We start from the raw sequence: 21444 nt of genomic DNA, 5'->3' as shown, positions 1-21444 counted from the left end.
TGTGAGGTAATGCATTTGGGGAGAGCCAACAAGGAAAGGGAATACACATTAAATGGTAGGACATTGAGAAGTGTAGAGGAACAAAGGGACCTGGGAGTGCATTTCCACAGATCCCTGAAGGTGGCAGGCCAGATGGATAAGGTGGTTAAGAAGAATTACGGAATGCTTGCCTCTATTAGCCGAGGCATAGAATATAAGAGCAGGTGGGTTATGCTTGAACTGTATAAAACACTGGTTAGGCCACAGCTGGAGTACTTCGTGCAGTTCTGGTCACCGCATTACAGAAAGGACGTGATTGTACTGGAGAGGGTGCGGAGGAGATTTACGAGGATGTTGCCAGGAGTGGAGAATCTTAGCTTAGATTGGATAGGCTGGGTTTGTTTTACTTGGATCAGAGGAGGTGAGAGGAGACCTCATTGAGGTGTATAAAATTATGAGGGGCCTAGATATAGTGGATAAAAAGGGCCTATTTCCCCTAGCAGAGGGATCAACACCAGGGGGCATAAATTTAAAGTAATTAGTAGAAGGTTTAGAGGGAAAATTTCTTCACGCAGAAGGTTGTGGGGAACTGGAACTCTCTGCCTGAAAGGGTGGTAGAGGCAGAAACCTTCACCACATTTAAAAAGTACTTGGATGTGCACTTGAAGTGCCGTAACCTGCAGGGCTACGGACCTAGAGCTGGAAAGTGGGAAATAAGCTGGATAGCCTCTTGTTGGCCGGCACGGACACGATGGGTCGAAATGGCCGCCTTCTTTGCTGTAAACTTCTATGATTCTATGTAAAAGATCCCATGGCACTATTTCGAAGAAAAGCAGGGGAGATATCCCTGGTGTCCTGGACAATATTTATCCTTCAATCAACGTAACAAAAAAGATTACATTGCTGTTTGTGGGAGCTTCCTCATTTCCTACATTACAACAGCGACTACACTCCAAAAAGTACCTCTGTAAAGCACTTTGGGACATCCGGTGGTCCTGAAAGGCGCCATAAAAATGCAAGTCTTTCTTTTCTCAGCAAGCTCCCACAAACAGCAATGAGATAATAACCAGATAATGTGTTTTTTTTTTAAAAGTGATGTTTTTAAAATACTGGCCAGGACTCCAAGGAGAATTCCCCTACTCTCCTTCAAATAGTGCCGTGGCATCTTTGACATCTGCCCGAGGGGGCAGATGGGGCGCCTTGGTTTAACACACATCTCCAACAGTGCAGCACTCCCTCAGTACTGCACTGGAGCAAACCTGGATTATGTGCTCAAGTCTCTCGGGTGGGTGAGGAGACCAATTTTAAAAAAGAATGGCAACTACCCTACATCAATTCTTGCCGGTAAAACAGGAATTCAGGCATGTGTTTAACCTTGAGCACTAACTAGCTATACTGGACTTGGGAATTGTTTGGTGTGGATATTGGGTGCTGATAGTGGAGAAATGATTCATGACAAAACATGTGGCTTCCCTCACGCCAAAAGAAGCTCAATGTTCAAACAAAAATATAGGGATTTAATGGTTCAGTAGCACACTGGCACAGCAGAATAATTTGGTGTAATTTTTCTATTAATGAGAGGATTACTATACATCAAGATCACTTTGTAAAACTCCACTTTCTGCAAGACACTTCCACACATCTTGTTTTTATTCTGTGAATACAGGTGCCAGCCGACATGGGAAAATCAGGTTCGTCACACACACACGCATGCACACACACATACACACATATATAATACTGGGAGATGTAATGGTCACACAGACAGACCACAGAAGGACCTTACCTCATTTCTGTCAAGACAATAAACATGTTTACAAAAAGCAGAAACAATGTTTGCCCAAAAGCTTGAAATAATGGACAGCACAGATCAGGTCGAAGTAAGCAAGGAATGTAGCTGGCAACAAGCAATAAGCGAAGGATGCAGATACTAAATTCTCAAGCCTGGAGCATGAATATGATATTAGAAACCATCTCCCCTTCCAACACAATAATGGATTCCTAGATCAGGTTTAATTGGTGCCTTTAAAAGTGAGCTGGATCACTTTGTGCTGAGAAAGGTCGACTGAAAGTTACAGATGTATTATTAATAGCATTGTTTGATAGTTTGAGAGGAGGTCGTGGGATTTAGTGTGCACTTGAGGATCTGCAGGTGGAGGACAGATGGAGGGAGGGGGGGGGGGGGGGGGGGAAGGTGTGGGATTCCAAATCAGAACAACCATGACTCTGAGCAGAGCAGGCTAGGTGGGCCAAATGGCCTTTCCTCACTGCAGACTTTATGTTTTTATGCAATTGTTTGAGGTGCCCAAGCTGCTGTAAGATGCACATGAATCGCAGTAACAGATTTCACACATACCACAGTAACAAGACACACAGGGCAAGAAGACCACATGAAAGTGCAACAGCAATTGAAGAATTTTAGTTTGAAGAACAACCTTGCTGAGCAAAACATCAGATGCCATAATCCTGTCTTAGAAGCAAAGAGTTCCTAAACAAAATCTTTTCAACATCCCACCATTGCGCATTAGTCCCAGTATCTTCTTACAAGAAGCTAGTGTGGCTCAAGCCCCTTCCTCTCAAGTGGAGTGATCTGGTGATGTCAGAGCACGACGCACCATGATCAACTCACTCCCAGCAAAACTGCTTCCCGGTTTATAAACAGGTCCAGGATTACTGGTCATCCAGTTCCAACACTAATGTCACTCGGGTTATTCAAAAGATAGTAAAGGCCGAGATAACGTGCTTTCTTGATTCACTGCTCCCCCCCTGGTTTCCCTGTCCGTTTTCTTCTCTGTGATTTTGAGGTCTTGCCTTTTAGGGGTTTTTTGACCTGATCGTGAGAACCTTTCCATTTCTTTCCTTTCTGATTTTTTACACTGGAGGAATGCAGCGTGGATGTCAGGGAAGAGATTCTGGAAAACAAACAAGGAGGACAGATGCGTCAGAGTCCAGGAGATTGTCAGGAGGCCTCAATTTATTAAAGGGGACACTGAAATACGGTCTGCTTATCCTAATTCAAAATCGATTAGTTTCAACGATCTGACAATTCAGTTACCATTTGATTATGTAATTCACATTGTTTAATTCAAAGTACTGGATAATGTGGCTTTTTTTAAGCACAATAAAGCAGCATGGAATTATAGACTAAGCTTTCTGCACAAAAGTACATTAAAGGGGAAAGTAGGGAAATGCCTTTTTATTCAAATTATTAAACCATTAATAATTAATAAGGTTAAGGGGAGATTTAATAGGGGCGTTGCCATCGGGGCACTATGCCGCAATTCGGAATTTTTGGAGAACCAACTCCTCTTTCACAGTTGTCTCCATCAGTTGTTCCGTATCCTCCTCTGGGACAACTGTATTCGCACTTTCAACAGCATTTGTAAAAAAAAAACAATTGAAATATTCAATAACTCTGCCATACCCTCATCCTCTATAATTAGACACCCTCCTTCTTCCCAAAGTGGTTCTACCCTCTCTAACTCTTTTTAATTTACTTATAAAAGCACTTGCCTCTATACGAGCTTAAGGGGACCAAAATTGCCCACCACTGGAAACACGGCTCACGCACCCTGTTTCAGCTGTTTTACCGGCGCAGTGGATGCGGTGGCCCTTGAGCAAAATTCTGCTCTTTGACCGATTCCCGGGATGATAGGACTGATATATGAAGAAAGATTGGATCGACTAGGCTTATACTCAATAGAATTTAGATGAGAGGGGATCATCTCATAGAAACATATAAAATTCTGATGGGATTGGACAAGTTAGATGCAGGAAGAATGTTCCCGATGTTGGGGAAGTCCAGAACCAGGGGTCACAGTCTAAGGATAAAGGGTAAGCCATTTAGGACCGAGATGAGGAGAAACTTCTTCACCCAGAGAGTTGTGAGCATGTGGAATTCTCTACCACAGAAAGTTGTTGAGGCCAGTTCGTTAGATATATTGAAAAGTGAGTTAGATATGGCCCTTACGGCTAAAGGGATCAAGGGGTGTGGAGAGAAAGCAGAAATGGGGTACTGAAGTTGCATGATCAGCCATGATCATATTGAATGGTGGTGCAGGCTCGAAGGGCCGAATGGCCTACTCCTGCACCTATTTGCTATGTTTCTATATTTCCGGCGGCCTGGAAGTCGGTCATAATGGGGGCAGAGGTACGGCGAAGAGCGGATGTTCGCACACTAGAGAGGCGAAAGTGAGGGGCGGGCGGACTGTCCGCCGCGTAGCGCTGATGACATCATCACGGTGCCGCATCACCACGTCTCTTCCCTTCACTTAAAGGGGAGAGCCGCCGCTATTCTTTAAGTTAGGTCCACTGGGCCACCAGGGAGGATTTCGGCTGGGCCAGCGGCCTGGCACCCAAGAGGGGGTGGCCAGGCTGCCCAGCCAAACCCGGGGGCATAATTGTCGGCCAGACATGGCAGTCGGCCGACAAAAAAAAAAAAGATGGCGGCCGCGGCAGTAGGTCCCCCCCCTTTAACGGCAGCCGCACAATACAAGCGTTCCAAGCACAGTGTAGCGACAGAAAAAGCTGTTGGTGGCACTGAGCGGCGGCAGCAAGATTTTCTCCACACAATTTCACGTGGCGGGAGAGGATGGGGAGCATCGGCGATGCGGCTCTGATGTCGCACTTAGGATGGATCGACAGCAGCGGAGCGGTAGTGGGGGGAGCGGGTCACCACAGGAGCGTTATTTTCAAAATGGCGACCATTCCACAAAAGAAAAATCGGCGGCCATTCCACTCCGCAGCGTGGCCATCGATTTCCAGCAGTAACTGACCTTAAAGGAAGGGGCAATTTCAGCCCCCAAGTCTTTTTCATATATCTTTCGGTCCTTCTAATTGCCTTTTTCACCGGCCAACTAAATGTTCTATATTTCTCAATTTTTTTAAAGCCTCAATTTGATCATATGCTTCCCTTTAAAGATTCAATCTCTCTATATATTGGGGAGTAATATATTAATTCTGTACTCTGATATTTGAAGATTAACCATTGCTGCTCAATTGGCTGTTTGCCAACTTCTCTGCCCAGCTAATTTGGGCCAGATCCTTCTAATCTTGCTGTTCTTTGCCTTTTTCCAGTTTAGCATCCTTATCTTTAACTCTTCATTATCCTTTTCTATTCTGCTCACGATGTGACTGCTAATTCCCAATTGTTACTGTCACATCACAGTTTCCCCACTTTTTCCCCCAACTGTATGAAGCAGTGCTTCTTTCTTTGTTGGGACTAGAAACATACTGATGATCGTAGAATAGTGCAGCACAGAAGGAGGCCATTCGGCCCACCGAGCCTGCACCGGCTCTTTCGAAGAGCAATCCAGTTAGTCCCACTTCCCCGTTGTTTCCCCATATCCCTGCGACCTTCAAGTATGATGTCGGAGGCAATCCTGGATGTATTCTAAAAAAAAACTTTCCTCCCTTTGCCAAAACACTATAGCCCCGCTGTTCTTGCATATTTCTGCGGCTTGTCTGCAGATCTCCCTCGCCCTCTCATCTTTACTGTTTGGGAGTCTGTAATGCACAAAGAGAATTGTACCATTTCCCTTCCTATTTCTTAATTATATCCATATGGATTCTGTCTTAACACAACCTCCTGGGACAACCTTGCATTCTAGCTGTGGCAGAATTCTTTACTAACACTGCCACCAGAAATTGTTATCACCAAGAAGATTAAATTCCCAGTCCTGTCCAAACCCAAGCTACATCTTAACAACAATTTGTATTTATATAGTGTATTTAACATAGTAAAACGTCCCAAGGCGCTTCATAGGAGTGTTATAAAACAAAATTTGACACTGAGCCACATCAGGAGATGCTTGGTCAAAAAGGTAGGTTTTAAGAAGCATCTTAAAGGAGGAAAGAGAGGTAGAGAGATGGAGAGGTTTAGGGAGGGAGTTCCAGAGCTTGGGACCAAGCAACAGAAGGCACGGCCACCAATGGTGGAGCGATTAAAATCAGGAATGCTCAAGAGGCCAGAATTGGAGGAGTTCAAAGATCTTGGAGGGTTGTAGGGCGGAAGGAGATTACAGAGATAGGGAGGGGGGCAAGGCCATAAAAGGAATTTAAAAACAAGGATGAGAATTTTGAAATCGAGGTGTTGCTTACCCGGGAGCCAATGTAGGTCAGTAAGCACAGGGGTGATAGGTGAACGGGACTTGGTGAGAGTTAGGACATTCCATTATAGATACATCATATCCCTCCATGGTTAATAAGGCTTCTATATCTTCAATGTTATCCTGAATGCTTGAAGCATTCACGTACATGCCACTCAATAATGACTCTAAATTTTGGAATGTTGATCTTTATTCTTTCTTTTCCCCTCCATCTAACTTTTCCCCCCCTCTATTTAATTTTTTTGATCTCCATTGCCCCTTTGACAACAATATTTTTATCCCTCTCCCCTCTGACATTTTTTCACCATTTGTCTCATGCTAAAATTTCTGCTTCGAGTCAAAGAGCTTTGATTGTAATGTCAACGATAGCGACACTCCCCATCTTTCACGTTACCAGAGCAACAGAACAGTGAGGGATTGGCCTAATCAAGGGTCTTCACATTGCTAAGAAAATTTAAATGCTTCTTTTTTTTTTAAGTCAAAATTTTCCTGAGGCAGATAGAAACATAGAAACATAGAAAATAGGTGCAGGAGTAGGCCATTCGGCCCTTCGAGCCATACACATCACCGAGGCCTTCACACCCAAGTCTGAACCTCATCTGATGCACACGGGTCACTAGATTGCAATCAGGAGCAGAGACCTGTCCCATTTCACTTGCCCTAAACCAGGATGATAATCAATTGTAATGCCTCTAATGAATTGAAACCGTTCAAATCAGTATCAGAGAAGGCATCTTTACCTCTAAGCCACCAGGGAAGCCCTAAACAGATTATGTGACGGGACTAAAAGGGTTAAATTATGACAAACGTGTTGCATAGACTAGGCTTGTATTCCCATGAATATAGAAGATTAAGGGTGATCGAATTGAGGTGTTAATGATTAAAGTTGATAGGGTAGAGAGAGACAAATTATTTCTTCTGGTTTGGGGGACAGGGGGAGGGGGAGGGGTGAAGGGATGTCCAGAACAAGGGGGCATAACCTTAAAATTATAGCCATTCAGGGTTGATGTCAGGAAGCACTTCTTCACACAAAGTGTAGTGAAAATCTGGAACTCTCTCCCAAAAAGAACTGTTGAGGCTGAGGGTCAATTGAAACTTTCAAAACTGAGATTAATATTATTTTTGTTTGGCAAGGGTATTAAGTATTATGGAACCAAGGCAGGTGAATGGAGTTAAGATACAGATCAGCCATGATCTAATTGAATGATGCAACAGGCTCGAGGGGCTGAATGGCCTCCTCCGGCTCCTATGACTGCTGGTCCATTGCAGTGGATAGAAGTTTTTGACTTCACTCTGCCTATTTTTAGATTGTGTACACGTGTTGAACACAGTTTTGCAGCTTTGCTAGCTATGGACACATGACACTGCAAGGCACGAGGAATGGTGAACAGGGATCAATTTATAGTTTGTGATTTTACAGGATATCACAGATCCAGTCCAGCCACATATCTCCTCTGACCCCATTAAAAGTTTACCGCCGGGTCACATCCTCAAATACTCCACCTACTTTGTAGACATTATGGGTTCAGCTCCTTTCCTTGGTAGAGGGTTGTCCCTTTTCACGGGGAATTTTTCGCCCACATCATCATTCTTCACTGCCTGCTCTTCCTCAAGCTCTTCGGGCTTCAAAAATAAACATCAAAATCTACTTACTCCTAGTTAGCGACACGAGGACAAAGTTATTCACACTAGCATACACTAACTCCAACACTCAGCAAGAGATAAATCATAATCTCCCCAACGCCCAGTGTAAACTCTTCAATTCTGTGCTTGAAGTCTGGCATGAGAGTAAAACTGCTTTTGAGATCGGCTCAAATTCAGAAAGAAATCAGAGGCAGGATAAATCACACAAATCAACAACTTGCATTCATATAGCGCCTTTAACATAATAAACCGTACCAAGGCACGTCACGGGAACGTTATCAATCAGAATTTGACACAGAGCTACACCAGGAGATATTAGGACAGGGGTCCAAAAGCTTGGTCAAAGAGGTAGATTGTAAGAAGCGTCTTAGAGAGGTAGGCCCGAAGCTCTGGCATTCCCTCCCTAAACCTCTCATTCCTTAAAAAGGTATCTCGTCGACCAAACTTTTGGTCACCTGTCCTAATATCTCCTTGTGTAGCTCGGTGTCGAATAACGCTCCTGTGAAGCACCTTGGGCCATTTTATTATGTTAAAGGCGCTATATAAATGCAGGTTGTTGTTGTTGTTGCAAACACTGAATATTTAAAATCAAAGTTTCTACTGTATATTCAAATATACATTCAGAAAATTTCTGCTTCACATTTGAAAGAAAAAAATAATAATTTGCATTTATGTAGTACTTTTCACAGTATTCCAAAGCGCCCTACAGCCACTTTTGAAGTGGTGTCACTGTTGTAATGTAGGGAAATGCAGCAGCCAATTTGTGCACATCAAGATCCCACAAATCGCAATGAGATAAATGGATAATCTATTTCAGGGATGTTGGCTGAGAGGCAAGTGCTGGTGGCCAGGACGCCGGGGAGAACTCCCCTTGCTCTTCTTCAAAATAGTGCCGTGGGAACTTTTATGTGCACCCGAGAGGGCAGCCAGGGGCTTGGGTTTAACGCCTCATCCGAAAGACGGCACCGACAGTGTTCCTTAGTGCTGCACCGAAGTTTAAAATTTAAACCACAGTGTCAAATCCTTGTCTCCAGCAGATCCCCACTAAATGAGATCTCCTTACTCTGGTGGCATCGCAGACAGGGAGGTGTCCCGAGCGACTGCAGTTTTTGCAGAGGGAGCTACAACTTCAGTCCAAGAGCCAAACATGGGAGGTTACTGGCTGGGTACTCTGCTTATACTACCTGGTTACTCTGAATACAGGATAAAGCAGAACGCTTTGATTGGCACCCCATCCACCACCTTCAACATTCACTCCCTCCACCGGCGCACTGTGGCTGCAGTATGCACCATCTACAAGATGCACCAAGGCTTCTTCGGCAGCACCTCCTAAACCCGTGACCTCTACCACCTAGAAGGACAAAGGTAGCAGGCACATGGGAATATAAATCACATCCAAGTTCGCCTCCAAGTCACACACCATCTTGACTTGGAAATATATTGCCGTCCCTTCATTATCGCTGGGTCAAAATCCTGGAACTCCTTCCCGAACAGCACTGTGGGAGCACCTTCACCAAACGGACTGCAGCGGTTTAAGGCGGCGACTCACCACCACCTTCTCAAGGAGCAATTAGGGATGGGTAATAAATGCTGGCCTTGCCAGCGACGCCCACATTCAAGGAATGAATTTTCAAAAGTTTGTCAGAGCAGTCTACATAAAAAGTACTCCCACTCACCCTATCACCACCCCCCCACACCCCAACCCTCAAACAGGTACAGCAGTGTAATGGAACATTGCTATACCAGACCACTGCCTATAGAGGCACTCAATGGACTGCCTAAATTGGAACAATGACAACAAAAATTGCAGTCAGAAATAATTCAGTTCAATCAGTGGCTATAAAGACAGGTTATGATGTTCCGGGTGTGTACCCTTCATCAGAACTGAATGCAATTTGGGCAGAAAATGCCACGAAGCGAGGGATTTTCCATTCTGCTAAAACATTCGACGATACTATTTTTAAAAAAAAGTTAGCTATTTCTTGTAGGTGATAGACTTTTGTGGCATTTTGCCTGTGCCTATCCTTCAATTTCAACCGCTTACTCACCTGGTTTGCACCAAAGTTGAACAAATGAGCACCAGTCAAATCTATACTGCTGACCGTTGTCACGGTGACAGTGTGGTTTGGATGGTCGTACTGAATGGACTCTCTCGTGGAGGTTGCTAGTTGATCCAACTCATCAGCTTCCTCTGTAAATAAACAGGAAACAATGCAATCATGCTGAAGTATGCATATTCCTAGTCAGAGGTGACCACATATCAGCCAGATTCAAAGCACTCCGATGAGTGGTACCTGTACAAAAAGTACTTAATTGGCAGTAAAGCGCTTTGGGACGTCCTGAGGTTGTGAAAGGTGCTGCAACAACAACATGCATTGATATAGCATCTTTAATGTAGTAAAATGCCCCACAGCACTTTACAGGAGTGTAATCAAACATAATTTGACACCGAGCCACATAAGATATTAGGACAGGTGACCAAAAGCTTGGTAGGTTTTCAGGAGTGTCATAAAGGAGGGAAGAGAGGTAGAGTGGCAGAGAGGTTTAGGGAGGGAAATCCAGAGCTTAGGGCCTAGGCACCTGAATAGAAATGCAAGTGAATATATAAATCCAAGTTTTCTTCCTTGGTACACACATCAGATGATCTCTCTTGCTCTGTGATGGCTGTCAGAGGCACAAAGTGTAATACTGGACACTCCCGAGTCAGTTCCCAGTGGACACAAATTCACAATGCGAAACAGCTATGCATCCAATGTCAATGTGAGCGGCTCTGACCAAAATGTCCCAGGATTGAACCCCAGTCTGTGTTAGTAAGGTGTCAATCGTGGCTCAGTAGTAGCACTCTCGCCTCTGGGCGAGGAGCAATCATCCCTTGACTGTGTAAGGTCGTCTAGAAATGAAGCCCAGAGGTTTAAGCTGGCAGGCAGCTCAGTCATGCTAGAAGATGAAAGTTACCTAAAGCTTCTTGTCTTTCCTTGAACATTTTCACATATTCCTTATGTCTCTGTAAGTCAATAAAAAAAATGTAGGTTAGGAAATATTACAGCATACTTGTATTGCACATCCCTGACTTTCATCACTCCACCACTGCCGGCCATGCCTTCAGCTGCCGAGACCCTATGCTCTGGAATTCCCTCCCCAAGCAATATTTTGTGTCTGTGCTGCCATTCTTGCTAGATGAGCCTGGATGTGGGGGACCCAGAACTAGGGGTCAAAAATATAAGACGGTCACTCATAAATCTATAGGAATTGAGGAGAAACTTCTTTACCCAGAGAGTGGTGAGAATGTGGAACTCGCTACTACAAGTAGTAGTTGAGGCAAACAGCATAGATGCATTTAAGGGAAAGCTAGATATGTTTACGTGGTTAGAAGAAGGAGGTTGGGAGAAGGCTCGGGTGGAGTATAAGTACAGCATGTGCCTGTTGGGTCGAATGGCCTGTTTCTGTGGTGTAAATACCATGCAAGACTATGTAAACCTCTCCGCCTCCCTCTCCTCCTATAAGACGCTCCTTAAAACCTACCTCTTTGACCACGCCTTTGGTCACCTGCCCTAATATCTCCGAATGTGGCTCGGTGTCAAATTTTGTTTGATAATCACTTCTGTGAAGCGCCTCGGTACATTTTACTGGGTTAAAGATGCTGTATAAATATAAGTTGTAGTAGTAGTTCAGACCGATGAACCTCTTCATTAAATATCTTCATTACCTAAATATCCTCATAATGAATGTTAAAAAGGTACTAGAAAAACTAGCTCAGTACGTTAGGGTGACGATGCAATACAGACCAGGAACGTTCTACCATTAATACCCAAGCTCGTGTTTAGTTACCTGGCATTAGCCAGGGCAGCGACAGGGGGCATAACTGGACTCAGTATCCCAGGGTAGGAAGGGGAAATAAATCAGCTAGGGTTGCTGCTCCCAATCCCTTTCCAATGATTCCTAATGGAAAGTGCCTGTAGGTTGAAGCTGGCTAGGATGCCCCTCGCAGTCAAATAGCTCACTGAGCCTCACTTTCGTGGCACACACGATGAAGTGCTCACTGAAGAAAGTGTCTTCAGATGGGGAGAGAACTGGGTCAAAAGAAGCTTCAATGCAATCCCTTTCTGTTGATAATAAAGACATCCTCACTCGAAGGCAGGAGCTGACATGCTGTAGCAGCCCTTGCTCACACATCCATTCTTCACATGCAAGTCTAGACTGCGAGCGTATGGAGGCTGTGGAGTGGATTACAACAAAAGCTTGATATACTCTGGAGCTAATCTTTTCTTTCTTTACGTGTCCACTATTGCAAAAGGGTGGGAGTAGAAGAGTAAGGAAGTCTTGCAACAATCGTACAGGGCCCTGGTGCGACCACACCTGGAGTATTGTGCACAGTTTTGGCCTCCTTATCTAAGGAAGGATCGACTTGCCTTGGAGGTGGTGCAACAGAGGTTCACTAGATTGATTCCTGGGCTGTCTTATGATGAGAGTGTGTAGAATGGGCCTATACTTTCTGGAGTTTAGAAGAATGAAAGGTGATCTTATTGAAACATACAAGATTCTGAAGGCGATTGACAGGGTAGATGCTGAGAGGTCGTTTCCCCTGGCTGGATTATCTAGAACTAGGGGGCACAGTCTCAGGATAAGGGGTCGGCCATTTATAGCAGAGATGAGGAGGAATTTCTTCTCTCAGAGGGTTGTGAATCTTTGGAATTCTCTGCCCTAGAGGGCTATGGATGCCGAGTTATTGAATATACTCAAGGCTGAGATAGATAGATTTTGGGGTCTAGGGCAAATCGAGGGATATAGAGATCATGCAGGAAAGTGGAGTTGAGGTCGATGATCAGCTACGATCTTATTGAATGGCGGAGTAGACTCGAGATGCCAAATGGCCGACTCCTGCTCCTAATTCTTATGTCCCATTACCACACCCTTTTGCCTTGAAACATATTTTGTCATTTAATCACTCCGGTGCTCCACCCTATCACAGACCTTCTCCCGTTGCCGTTTCCTCCGCCCTCCTTTTCCCTGGCTCTGCATTTTCTTAAAAACTGCGAAATCTCTGACTTCTTCCAGTCCTACGTTACAACAGTGGCTGCACTTCAAAAGTACTTCATTAGCGTTTTAGGGATGCCCGAGGTCGTGTAAGGCACTATATAAATGCAAGTCGGTGAATAATAGGTCTTTGACCTGAAACGTCAAATCTGTGTCTCTCGCCACAGATGTTGCCTGACCTGCCAAGTGTCTTCCAGCATTTTCTGGCTTTCTTTCCGATTTCCAGCATCTGCAGTATTTTGCTTTCTGAAGTAGCCATTACTGGGTGTCCGCGCGGGTGCACTTTACCAGCAGCAACAAGCAAGTGGTCACTCTGGCTCTTCTTCCCCAACCTCTACGCCGAGCCCAAATGTACCAGGCAAGGATCGCCAAGACCTAATGCAACTTCCCTGCCCTGCCACAGCCGAGACTGGCTAACTCAGCACAGAGAGGGGACTGAACCCGGGACCGTCATGATCAGTGGGGGAGTCAATTTGCTAACCGATATCAAATGAGCACTAAAATATACTTCTGTTGGCAGCCAAACCATAATTCTGTTGCCAAGAATGGTCAAAGAGTCAAATTGCTCGTACATTAGAAATGACGCATGCAAAACTAAGGGAATGAAAAATAAGTGGGTGTCATATTTATGTTGCATGTCACTTTAGAAGTAATTACTCCTCTCTATGACATACACAGACAAGTAGAGTTTAATTTGTGGAACTTCATTATTAATGAAGGCTTCCTGGCAATATGAATGATGCCACACCCACTCACCGACTCCCGAATGAAGAAAATTAGCGGAACAGCCATTGGAACAGAATAGTCTGAAGAATGTAGACATATTTAACATCCATGAATAATTTAAGTTTGGTTTCCCTTTAGATAGGATCTGATGTATAATAGGTTTCTAAGGAGTGGTTCTGGTGTGAATTATTGGCACCATATGCCTTCCATTAGTCAGGGGAAATGGTATGCCTTTTAGCTGTGTGTTAGAACACTATTACCATAGGCGGTCCGTCGAACAAGGAAGACTTGCTTCCACACAAAAAGGGATGAGTTCACAGATGTTTCAATGAAGGACCCAATATTCCAGTCCTGAAACTCCAGGGGTGGAAGATGCCTGTGCGTGGATTTTTTTAATGTCTGGTGACCGTTGCACATCAGCCACCACACGGGCTTTATCCAGTGGCAAGGGTAAAACCTTTAGAACACTACCCGCGGAACACAACAATTTGTATTTATAGAGCGCCTTTAACGTAGCAAAACGTCCCAAGGTGCTTTCTAGGAGTGTTATGTGATAAAACAAATAAATGTGACATCGAGCCACATAAGAAGAAATTACAGATGAGCAAAAACTTGGTCAAAGAGGTAGGTCTTAAGAAGCATTTTCAAGAAGGAGAGAGGGGTAGAGAGGCGGAGAGGTTTAGGGAGGGAGTTCCAGAGCTTAGGGCCGCCAATGGTTGAGCGATTGTAATCAGGGATGCTCAAGAGAGCAGAATTTGCGCAGCGCAGACATCCCGGGTGGGTTGTGAGGGTGAAGGCGATTACAGAGATAGGAAGGGGCGAGGCCATGGAGGGATTTGTAAACAAGGATGAGAATTTTGAAATCGAGGCGTTGCGTTGCTAATGTAGGAACAAGTAATAACAATACGCTCTCTCGTAACAGTCATAGTCCAAACAACCCCAAACAGCTGTAGGACTTTATACTGTTACGTGCAGCTCATGGGCTTCAATGGTACACACCCAAGGGGCACATTAGGGATTGTGGATGCATTGGTTGTAATTTGCCAAAATTCCCTGGGTTCTGGAGAGGTCGCTGCAGATTGGAAAACTGCAAATGTAATGCCCCTATTTAAAAAAAGGAGGCAGACAAAAAGCAGGAAACTATAGACCAGTTAGCCTAACATCTGTGGTTGGGAAAATGTTGGGAGTCCATTATTAAAGAAGCAGTAGCAGGACATTTGGAAAAGCAAAATTCGATCAGGCAGAGTCAGCATGGATTTTATGATGGGGATGTCATGTTTGACAAATTTGCTGGAATTCTTTGAGGATGTAACGAACAGGGTGGATAAAGGGGAACCAGTGGATATGGTGTATTTGGACTTCCAGAAGGCAATTGACAAGGTGCCACATAAGTTTACTGCACAAGATAAAAGTTCATGGGGTTGGGGGTAATATATTAGCATGGATAGAAGATTGGCTAACTAACAGAAAATAGAGAGTCGGGATAAATGGCTCATTCTCTGATTGGCAATCACTAACTAGGGGGTGCCGCAGGGATCAGTGCTGGGACCCCAACTATTTACAATCTATATTAACGACTTGGAAGAAGGGACTGAGTGTAACATAGCCAAGTTTGCTGACGATACAAAGATGGGAGGAAAAGCAATGTGTGAGGAGGACACAACAAATCTGCAAAAGGACATAGACAGGCTAAGTGAGTGGGCAAAAATGTGGCAGATGGAGTATAATGTTGGAAAGTGTGAGGTCATGCACTTTGGCAGAAAAAAGTTTTGGTTTCAATTTTTATGAAAGGATATATTTGCTTTGGAGGCAGTTCAGAGACGGTGCACTCGGTTGATTCCGGAGATGAGGGGGGGTTAACTTATGAGGAAAGGTTGAGTAGGCTGGGCCTCTACTCATTGGAATTCAGAAGAATGAGAGATGATCTTATTGAAACGTATAAGATTATGAGGGGGCTTGACAACGTGAATGCAAAGAGGATGTTTCCATTGATGGGGGGAGACTAGAACTAGAGGGCATGACCTTAGAATAAGGGGCCGCCCATTTAAAACTGAGATGAGGAGAAATTTCTTCTCTCAGTAAATCTGTGGAATTTGCTGCCTCAAAGAACTGTGGAAGCTGGGACATTGAATAAATTGAAGACAGAAATAGACAGTTTCTTAAACAATAAGGGGATAAGGGGTTATGGGGAGCGGGCGGGGAAGTGGAGCTGAGTCCATGATCAGATCAGCCATGATCTTATTGAATGGCGGGGCAGGCTCGAGGGGTCGTATGGCCTACTCCTGCTCCTATTTCTTATGTTCTTATTAAGCCAAACAGTTTGGGCTTTCCAGTTCGAGAGCAATCGTGCCTGCCATGGGCCACCTTTTCAATCACCATTCTCACCTCCTCTTTCACACGCTTCTGTTCCTCTTTCAGTCTCACTTTAATTTCATCCAGAGCCTTTTTCCTCCTCTCCACCTTCCGCTTGTGAAAGCCGGTCAAAAACTCCCTTCAAAATAAATAAACAGGAAAAAAATATATTTTTAAAAACTGCCAGTCTTTTCATATGATCATAGAATGATGTAGCACAGGAGGCCATTCGGGCCATCATGCCTGTGCCAGCTCTTTGAAAGAGCTATCGAATTAGTCCCACAATCCTGCTCTTTCCCATTGCCCTGCAAATCTTTCCTTTTAACTATATATCTGCTTCCACCATCCTTTCAGCCAGTGCATTCCAGATCATAACAACCCGCTGCATTAAAAAATTCTCATCTCACCTCTCTTGCTTTTTTTCTAATTAACCTAAATCTGTGTCAGCCCTCCTGCCACTGGAAATAGTTTCTCATTATTTGCTCTATCAAAACCCTTCATAATTTTGAACACCTCTATTAAATCTCCCCAGAAACTTCTGTGCTGTAAAGGACCTTTGTCTTACAGATGTTTAGTGTAAGGCCTATGCTTTCGTACGCCTCGGTGGGGTGTTGATGATGGCTTGGAGTTCGGCCTCCGAGTGTGCAGGCGCAAGCGAAGCACTGACCACGCTCGACCCGCTCCGTTGGGCGGGCCTCATTGTCCGCATGCCTGACACGAGACTCCCTAAGCAAGCGCTCTACTCAAAACTCCTACGCGGCAAGCGAGCCCCAGGTGGGCAGAGGAAACGTTTCAAGGACACCCTCAAAGCCTCCTTGATAAAGTGCAACATCCCCACCGGCGCTTGGGAATGAATCCCTGGCCCAAGACCGCCCAAAATGGAGGAAGAGTATCCGAGAGGGCGCTGAGCACCTCGAGTCACGTCGCCGAGAGCATGCAGAAATCAAGCGCAGACAGCGGAAGGAGTGTGCGGCAAACCAGGTTCCCCACCCACCCTTTCCTTCAGTGACTGTCTGCCCCACCTGTGACAGAGACTGTAATTGCCGCATTGCACTGTACAGCCACCTGAGAACTCACTTTGAGTGGAAGTCTTTCTCGATTTCGAGGGACTGCCTATGATGATGATGATGCTCTAAAGGAGAACAATCTCAGCTTCTCTAGTCACCCCATGTAACAGAAGTCCCTTATCCCTCGTACCATTCTAGTAATTTTCCTCTGCACCTTCTCCAAGGCTTTGAAATCCTTTCTAAAGTGTTGTGCGCAGAATTGGACACAATATTCCAGCTGAGGCCTAACCAGTGATTTATGGCCTGCTCTGAAAGAGGCTCAACTCCCAACAGACAGCTAAGTGCACATTAGGCTCCCATCAACACTGCACCACTGCTTGGTGACGTACACAGAACTGTCTTGTATTTTGTTGTAACATAGAAAATTAGTTGGAGTAGGCCAATCGGCCCTTCGAGCCTGCACCACCATTCAATATGATCATGGCTGATCATGCAACTTCAGTACCTCATTCCTACTTTCTCTCCATACCCCTTGATACCTTTAGCCATAAGGGCCACATCTAACTCCCTTTGAATATATCTAACGAACTGGCCTCAACAACTTTCTGTGGTAGAGAATTCCACAAATTCACAATTCTCTGAGTGAAGAAGTTTCTCCTCATCTGTAGTCTTCTTCAGTATTAATTTAGTGTCATTCGCAAATTTTGAAATTGTACAGGTATTTCTGATTTCAGAGACCAAATCATTGATGTAAATGGTGAACAACAGTGGTCCCAGCACCACTTCCCAGTAACTACCTTTAACCCCCGTTCTCATTTTCTATTCTGCAAGGAAGACTTGCAATTATATAGCGTATTTCACGACCTCAGGATGTCGAAAAGCGCTTTACAGCAAATTAAGTACTTCTGCAGTGCAGTCACTGTTGTAATGTAGGAAACGCGGCAGTCAATATGCACACAGCAAGCTACCACAAACAGCAATGCGATAATGATGTTCGTTGAGGGATAAATATTGGCCAGGATACTGGGAGAACTCCCCTGCTCTTCTTTATGGGCTGTGTTATGGGATCTTTTGCATCCATCCGAGAGAGCAGATGGGGCATTGGTTTAAAATCTCATCCGAAAAACGGCACTTCCAGTAGTGCAGCACTCCCTCAGCACTGCGCTGAAGTGTCAGCCTGGATTTTGTGCTCAATTCTCTGGAGTTGGGCTTGAACCCACAACTTTCACTCAGGTTGCTCCCAAGTGAGGCACAGCTGACACCCTGTGGCCAGTTTGCTATCTATTCTGCGACGTTTCCTGACTCCACTTGCACTGACCTCAGTCGTGAGTCTACTATCTGGAAGATTCCATAGAATGTATGGTCAGAAACAGTCAATGCTGGTGTTTATGCTCCACATGAGACTCCTCTCACCCCTCTTCATCTAACCCCTATCAGCATAACTTTCTATTCCTTTCTCCCCCATGTGTTTAGCCTCCCCTTAAATGTGTCTATGCTATTCACCTCAACCACTCATTGTTCCACAGTCTAACCACTCTCTGGGTAAAGATGTTTTAACTAAACATTCCTCACTTATCTCTCCACATTTCCCCGTCCTGCACACACACACACCTCACCGTGACTGCGTCGAGCGTACGGAGCCAAAGGTCATGAAACGAGCAGCGGGTGCATTGAACCTGTCCTAGGCCAATGACCTCATCCAATCAACAGAACAGGAGACGACCATTCAGCCCCTCGAGCCTGTTCTGCCATTCAATGGGATCAGGGCTAATCTGTATATTATCCCCATTTACCCGCCTTGGCTCTACATCCATCGATGCCCTCACCTCACCTTGATCACCACCTGTGGCTCAGTGGGTAGCGCACTCGCCTCTGAGTCAGAAGGTTGTGGGTACAGGTCCCACTACAGGGACTTGAGCACATAAATCCAGGCTGACACTCCAGTGCTGTGCTGAGGGAGTACTGTTGGAGGTGCTGTCTGTCGGATGAGACGTTAAGCCGACATCTGCCCTCTCAGGTGGCCGTAAAAGATCCCATGGCATTATTTTGAACAAGAGCAGGGGAGTTATCCCCGGCTAATATTTATCCCTCAATCAACATAACAAAAACACAGATTATCTGGTCATTTTCATATTGCTGTTTGTGGGAGCTTGCTGAGTGCAAATTGGCTGCCGCTTTTCCCACATTACAACAGTGACGACACTCCAAAACGCTTTGTGATGTCCAGTGGATGTGAAAGGTGCTATATAAATGTAAATCTTCCATCTCCTCATTGACAGCCTTTTGAAAATCCAAGTAATAATAAACGCCATAAAATAAAATGACGGAAAATGACATTATTGAGGAAAGCCGGAGTTTCACTCCCTTTGACTGAGCTGCACCTTTAGGCACAGTTCATGTTGCGCTATTTTAAAAGGCGTTGTTAAATCTTCAAAAAAAAAGATTATCTGGTCATTGTCACATTGCTGTTTGTGGGAGCTTGCTGTGTGCAAATTGGCTGTCGCGTTTCCCACATTACAACAGTAACTACACTCCAAAAGTACTTCATTGGCTGTAAAGCACGTTGAGGCGTGCGGTGGTCGTGAAAGGCGCTATATAAATGCAAGTCTTGTTTAAATTGGGACGGAAATACATTTGAGCCCCAGCACATTAGCCGGTGGGAGGGGGAGGGGCCCCGGGGTCTCACCTCCTGCTCTCCTCGCTGAAGGTCAGTACACTCCGCTCCCGGCCCCGGCTGCCCAGTCTCCCTCTCCCTCTCCCTCTCCGGCGCTGCGCAGCCTCCATCTTCTTCCCCCTCCCGTCTCCACGCGTTGCTATGCGCAACACTCAAATCCGTCCGGGCTCCGGAACCGGGCTCGGGCTCCCGCACAAAGGTTCCATCAGCCTGCCCGCCCGGCGGGGACAGCAAACGGCAGGGCCCAGGGGTGGGCGCGGCCTTAAGTCTTTATCTCCACATTTTATTGCTTCTTGTGCTTCGATCCTATGAGGGGGTAAAACACTCCCACCTGCTCAGGCCCATTGTCACGATCAGCCATAACTCAGGAGGTTAAGCACAAAAATCCAGGCTGACACTCCAGTGCTGAGGGAGTCATCGTACCACAGGCAGGCCCTCGAAACGAGGATGACTTACTTCCACGCCAAAAAAGGATGAGTTTGTAGCTATTTCAATGACAGACTGGAACTACATCTTGAAGGGTGGAAAATGCCTGTGCGTGGATTTTTTTTTTGCGGGAGCGCTGCAGTGTCGGCGGTGTCGTCTTTCGGATGCTACGTTAAACCGTCTGCTCTCTCGGGTGGATGTAAAAGATCCTGTGGCACAATTTCTCCCCTTCCCCCACCCCATCCCCACCCACCGTGTCCTAAAGAAATAAAACTTGTATTTATATAGCGCCTTTCACAACCACCGGCCGTCTCAAAGCACTTTACAGCCAATGAAGTACTTTTTGGAGTGTAGTCACTGTTGTAATGTGGGAAACTTGGCCTATATTTATCCCTCAATCAACATCAGTAAATCAGATGATCTGGTCATTATCACATTGCTGTTTGTGGGAGTTTGCTGTGCGCAAATTGGCTGCTGCGTTTCCCACATTACAACAGTGACTGCTCTCCAAAAAGTACTTCATTGGCTGTAAAGCGCTTTTGGATGCTCGGAGGTCATGAAAGGTGCTATATAAATGCAGGTCTTGGGGGTCTCTCTAGCTGTCTGCTTCTTGTCTGTGCCCAGGTGCCCCTGGAAAAGGAGCAGTCTGTGCCGGTACACTGGAGGCCTTCCATGACCAGTGGAAACCACAGGGTACAGCTTGCATCCTGGATGCACGTAATGACATAATCTAATTATTGCTTGAGTTTTATTCTGTAACCAAATGTGTTATTGTTTATTTATTGTATTGACGGTGCCCTAGGGCATTTGCCTTAATGCATTTTGTTTCAGTGCGGTGTCACCCCGTAAATGTACCAAAAAAGGCCCAACTGCTACTTCAACAATTTATCACCATATTTTATTACTCTTGTGCCGCGATCTCATGGGGTAACACTCTTATCTGCTTAGGCTCATTAATTAATGAGACCTGAAGCCCTATAAGAATGGAAAGTATTTAGAGGGTGCATTTTAACCTCACAAGGGAGATGCAGATTAGGGCTGTCAATCCTCCAGGGATTGCCCTGGGATTCTCCAGGAATTGAAGATTAATCTCTTGGACATTCCCGTGAGCAACTCAGGAGAAAAATCACAGGGACGTTTAAAAATGATTTAGGCTGGATTTTCAGTTCGTTGTCGCCTCTGTTTTCGCCCCAGAGGGACGGGTAATGGCAGTGGAAAGCATTTCCAGGCGGGTGGCCAGCTTCCAGCACCCTACCGGGACATTCGGTGCTCGGTTTGCGGGGGCCGCGGAGTAGTACCGCCTGGGAGAGGCGAGCCAGTGTGCAAAGCCCCTGGTTGCGACATCGGCTCGAAATTTGAAACTTGCCCTATCCGTAGCGCCCCCTAGTGGGATTGCCTGTGAAAGCGGGCCGGTGGTATCCAGCCCCAGTGGCCTAATGGATAAGGCACTGGCCTCCTAAGCCAGGGATTGTGGGTTCGAGTCCCATTTGGGGTT

The 21444-nt window shown here is 45.5% G+C and overlaps 1 protein-coding gene and 1 non-coding gene across 3 annotated transcripts; one reads left to right on the top strand and one right to left on the bottom strand.

Annotated features, from left to right (window-relative positions):
• Positions 1 to 1475: 1475 nt before the first annotated feature.
• Positions 1476 to 19952, bottom strand: nol12 (nucleolar protein 12). 2 transcript variants are annotated; one of them, XM_070861611.1, is made up of 6 exons: positions 19855 to 19952; positions 15876 to 15981; positions 10686 to 10734; positions 9779 to 9921; positions 7594 to 7709; positions 1476 to 2891 (listed from the first exon to the last, which is right to left on the bottom strand). In XM_070861611.1, exons 1-6 carry the CDS (start codon positions 19866 to 19868, stop codon positions 2732 to 2734), a joined length of 588 nt encoding a protein of 195 aa, XP_070717712.1. In that variant the 5' UTR covers positions 19869 to 19952; the 3' UTR covers positions 1476 to 2731. The 2 variants fall into 2 exon arrangements, with proteins under 2 accessions (XP_070717712.1, XP_070717711.1); XM_070861610.1 differs by lacking the exon at positions 19855 to 19952 and adding an exon at positions 19536 to 19660.
• A 1419-nt stretch (positions 19953 to 21371) lies between these two features.
• Positions 21372 to 21444, top strand: trnar-ccu (transfer RNA arginine (anticodon CCU)). The gene has a single exon. It is a non-coding gene; the product is annotated as a tRNA-Arg (tRNA).

The sequence above is a fragment of the Pristiophorus japonicus genome, chromosome 19 (assembly GCF_044704955.1).
Source record: "Pristiophorus japonicus isolate sPriJap1 chromosome 19, sPriJap1.hap1, whole genome shotgun sequence".
Taxonomy (NCBI): Eukaryota; Metazoa; Chordata; class Chondrichthyes; family Pristiophoridae; genus Pristiophorus; species Pristiophorus japonicus.
This window is presented reverse-complemented; position numbering and strand designations above follow the sequence as displayed.

Bases quoted from the DNA above. Each gene is read 5' to 3' on its own strand.
- nol12 (XM_070861610.1), bottom strand. From the start codon at position 19,633: ATGGAGGCTGCGCAGCGCCGGAGAGGGAGAGGGAGAGGGAGACTGGGC. The intron at 10,735-15,875 runs GTGAGAATGGTG...ATTGACTTACAG, and splicing joins AGAAGCGTGTGAAAGAGGAG to AGACATAAGGAATATGTGAA. The intron at 9,922-10,685 runs GTAACTTTCATC...GTTTATTTACAG, and splicing joins GGAAAGACAAGAAGCTTTAG to AGGAAGCTGATGAGTTGGAT.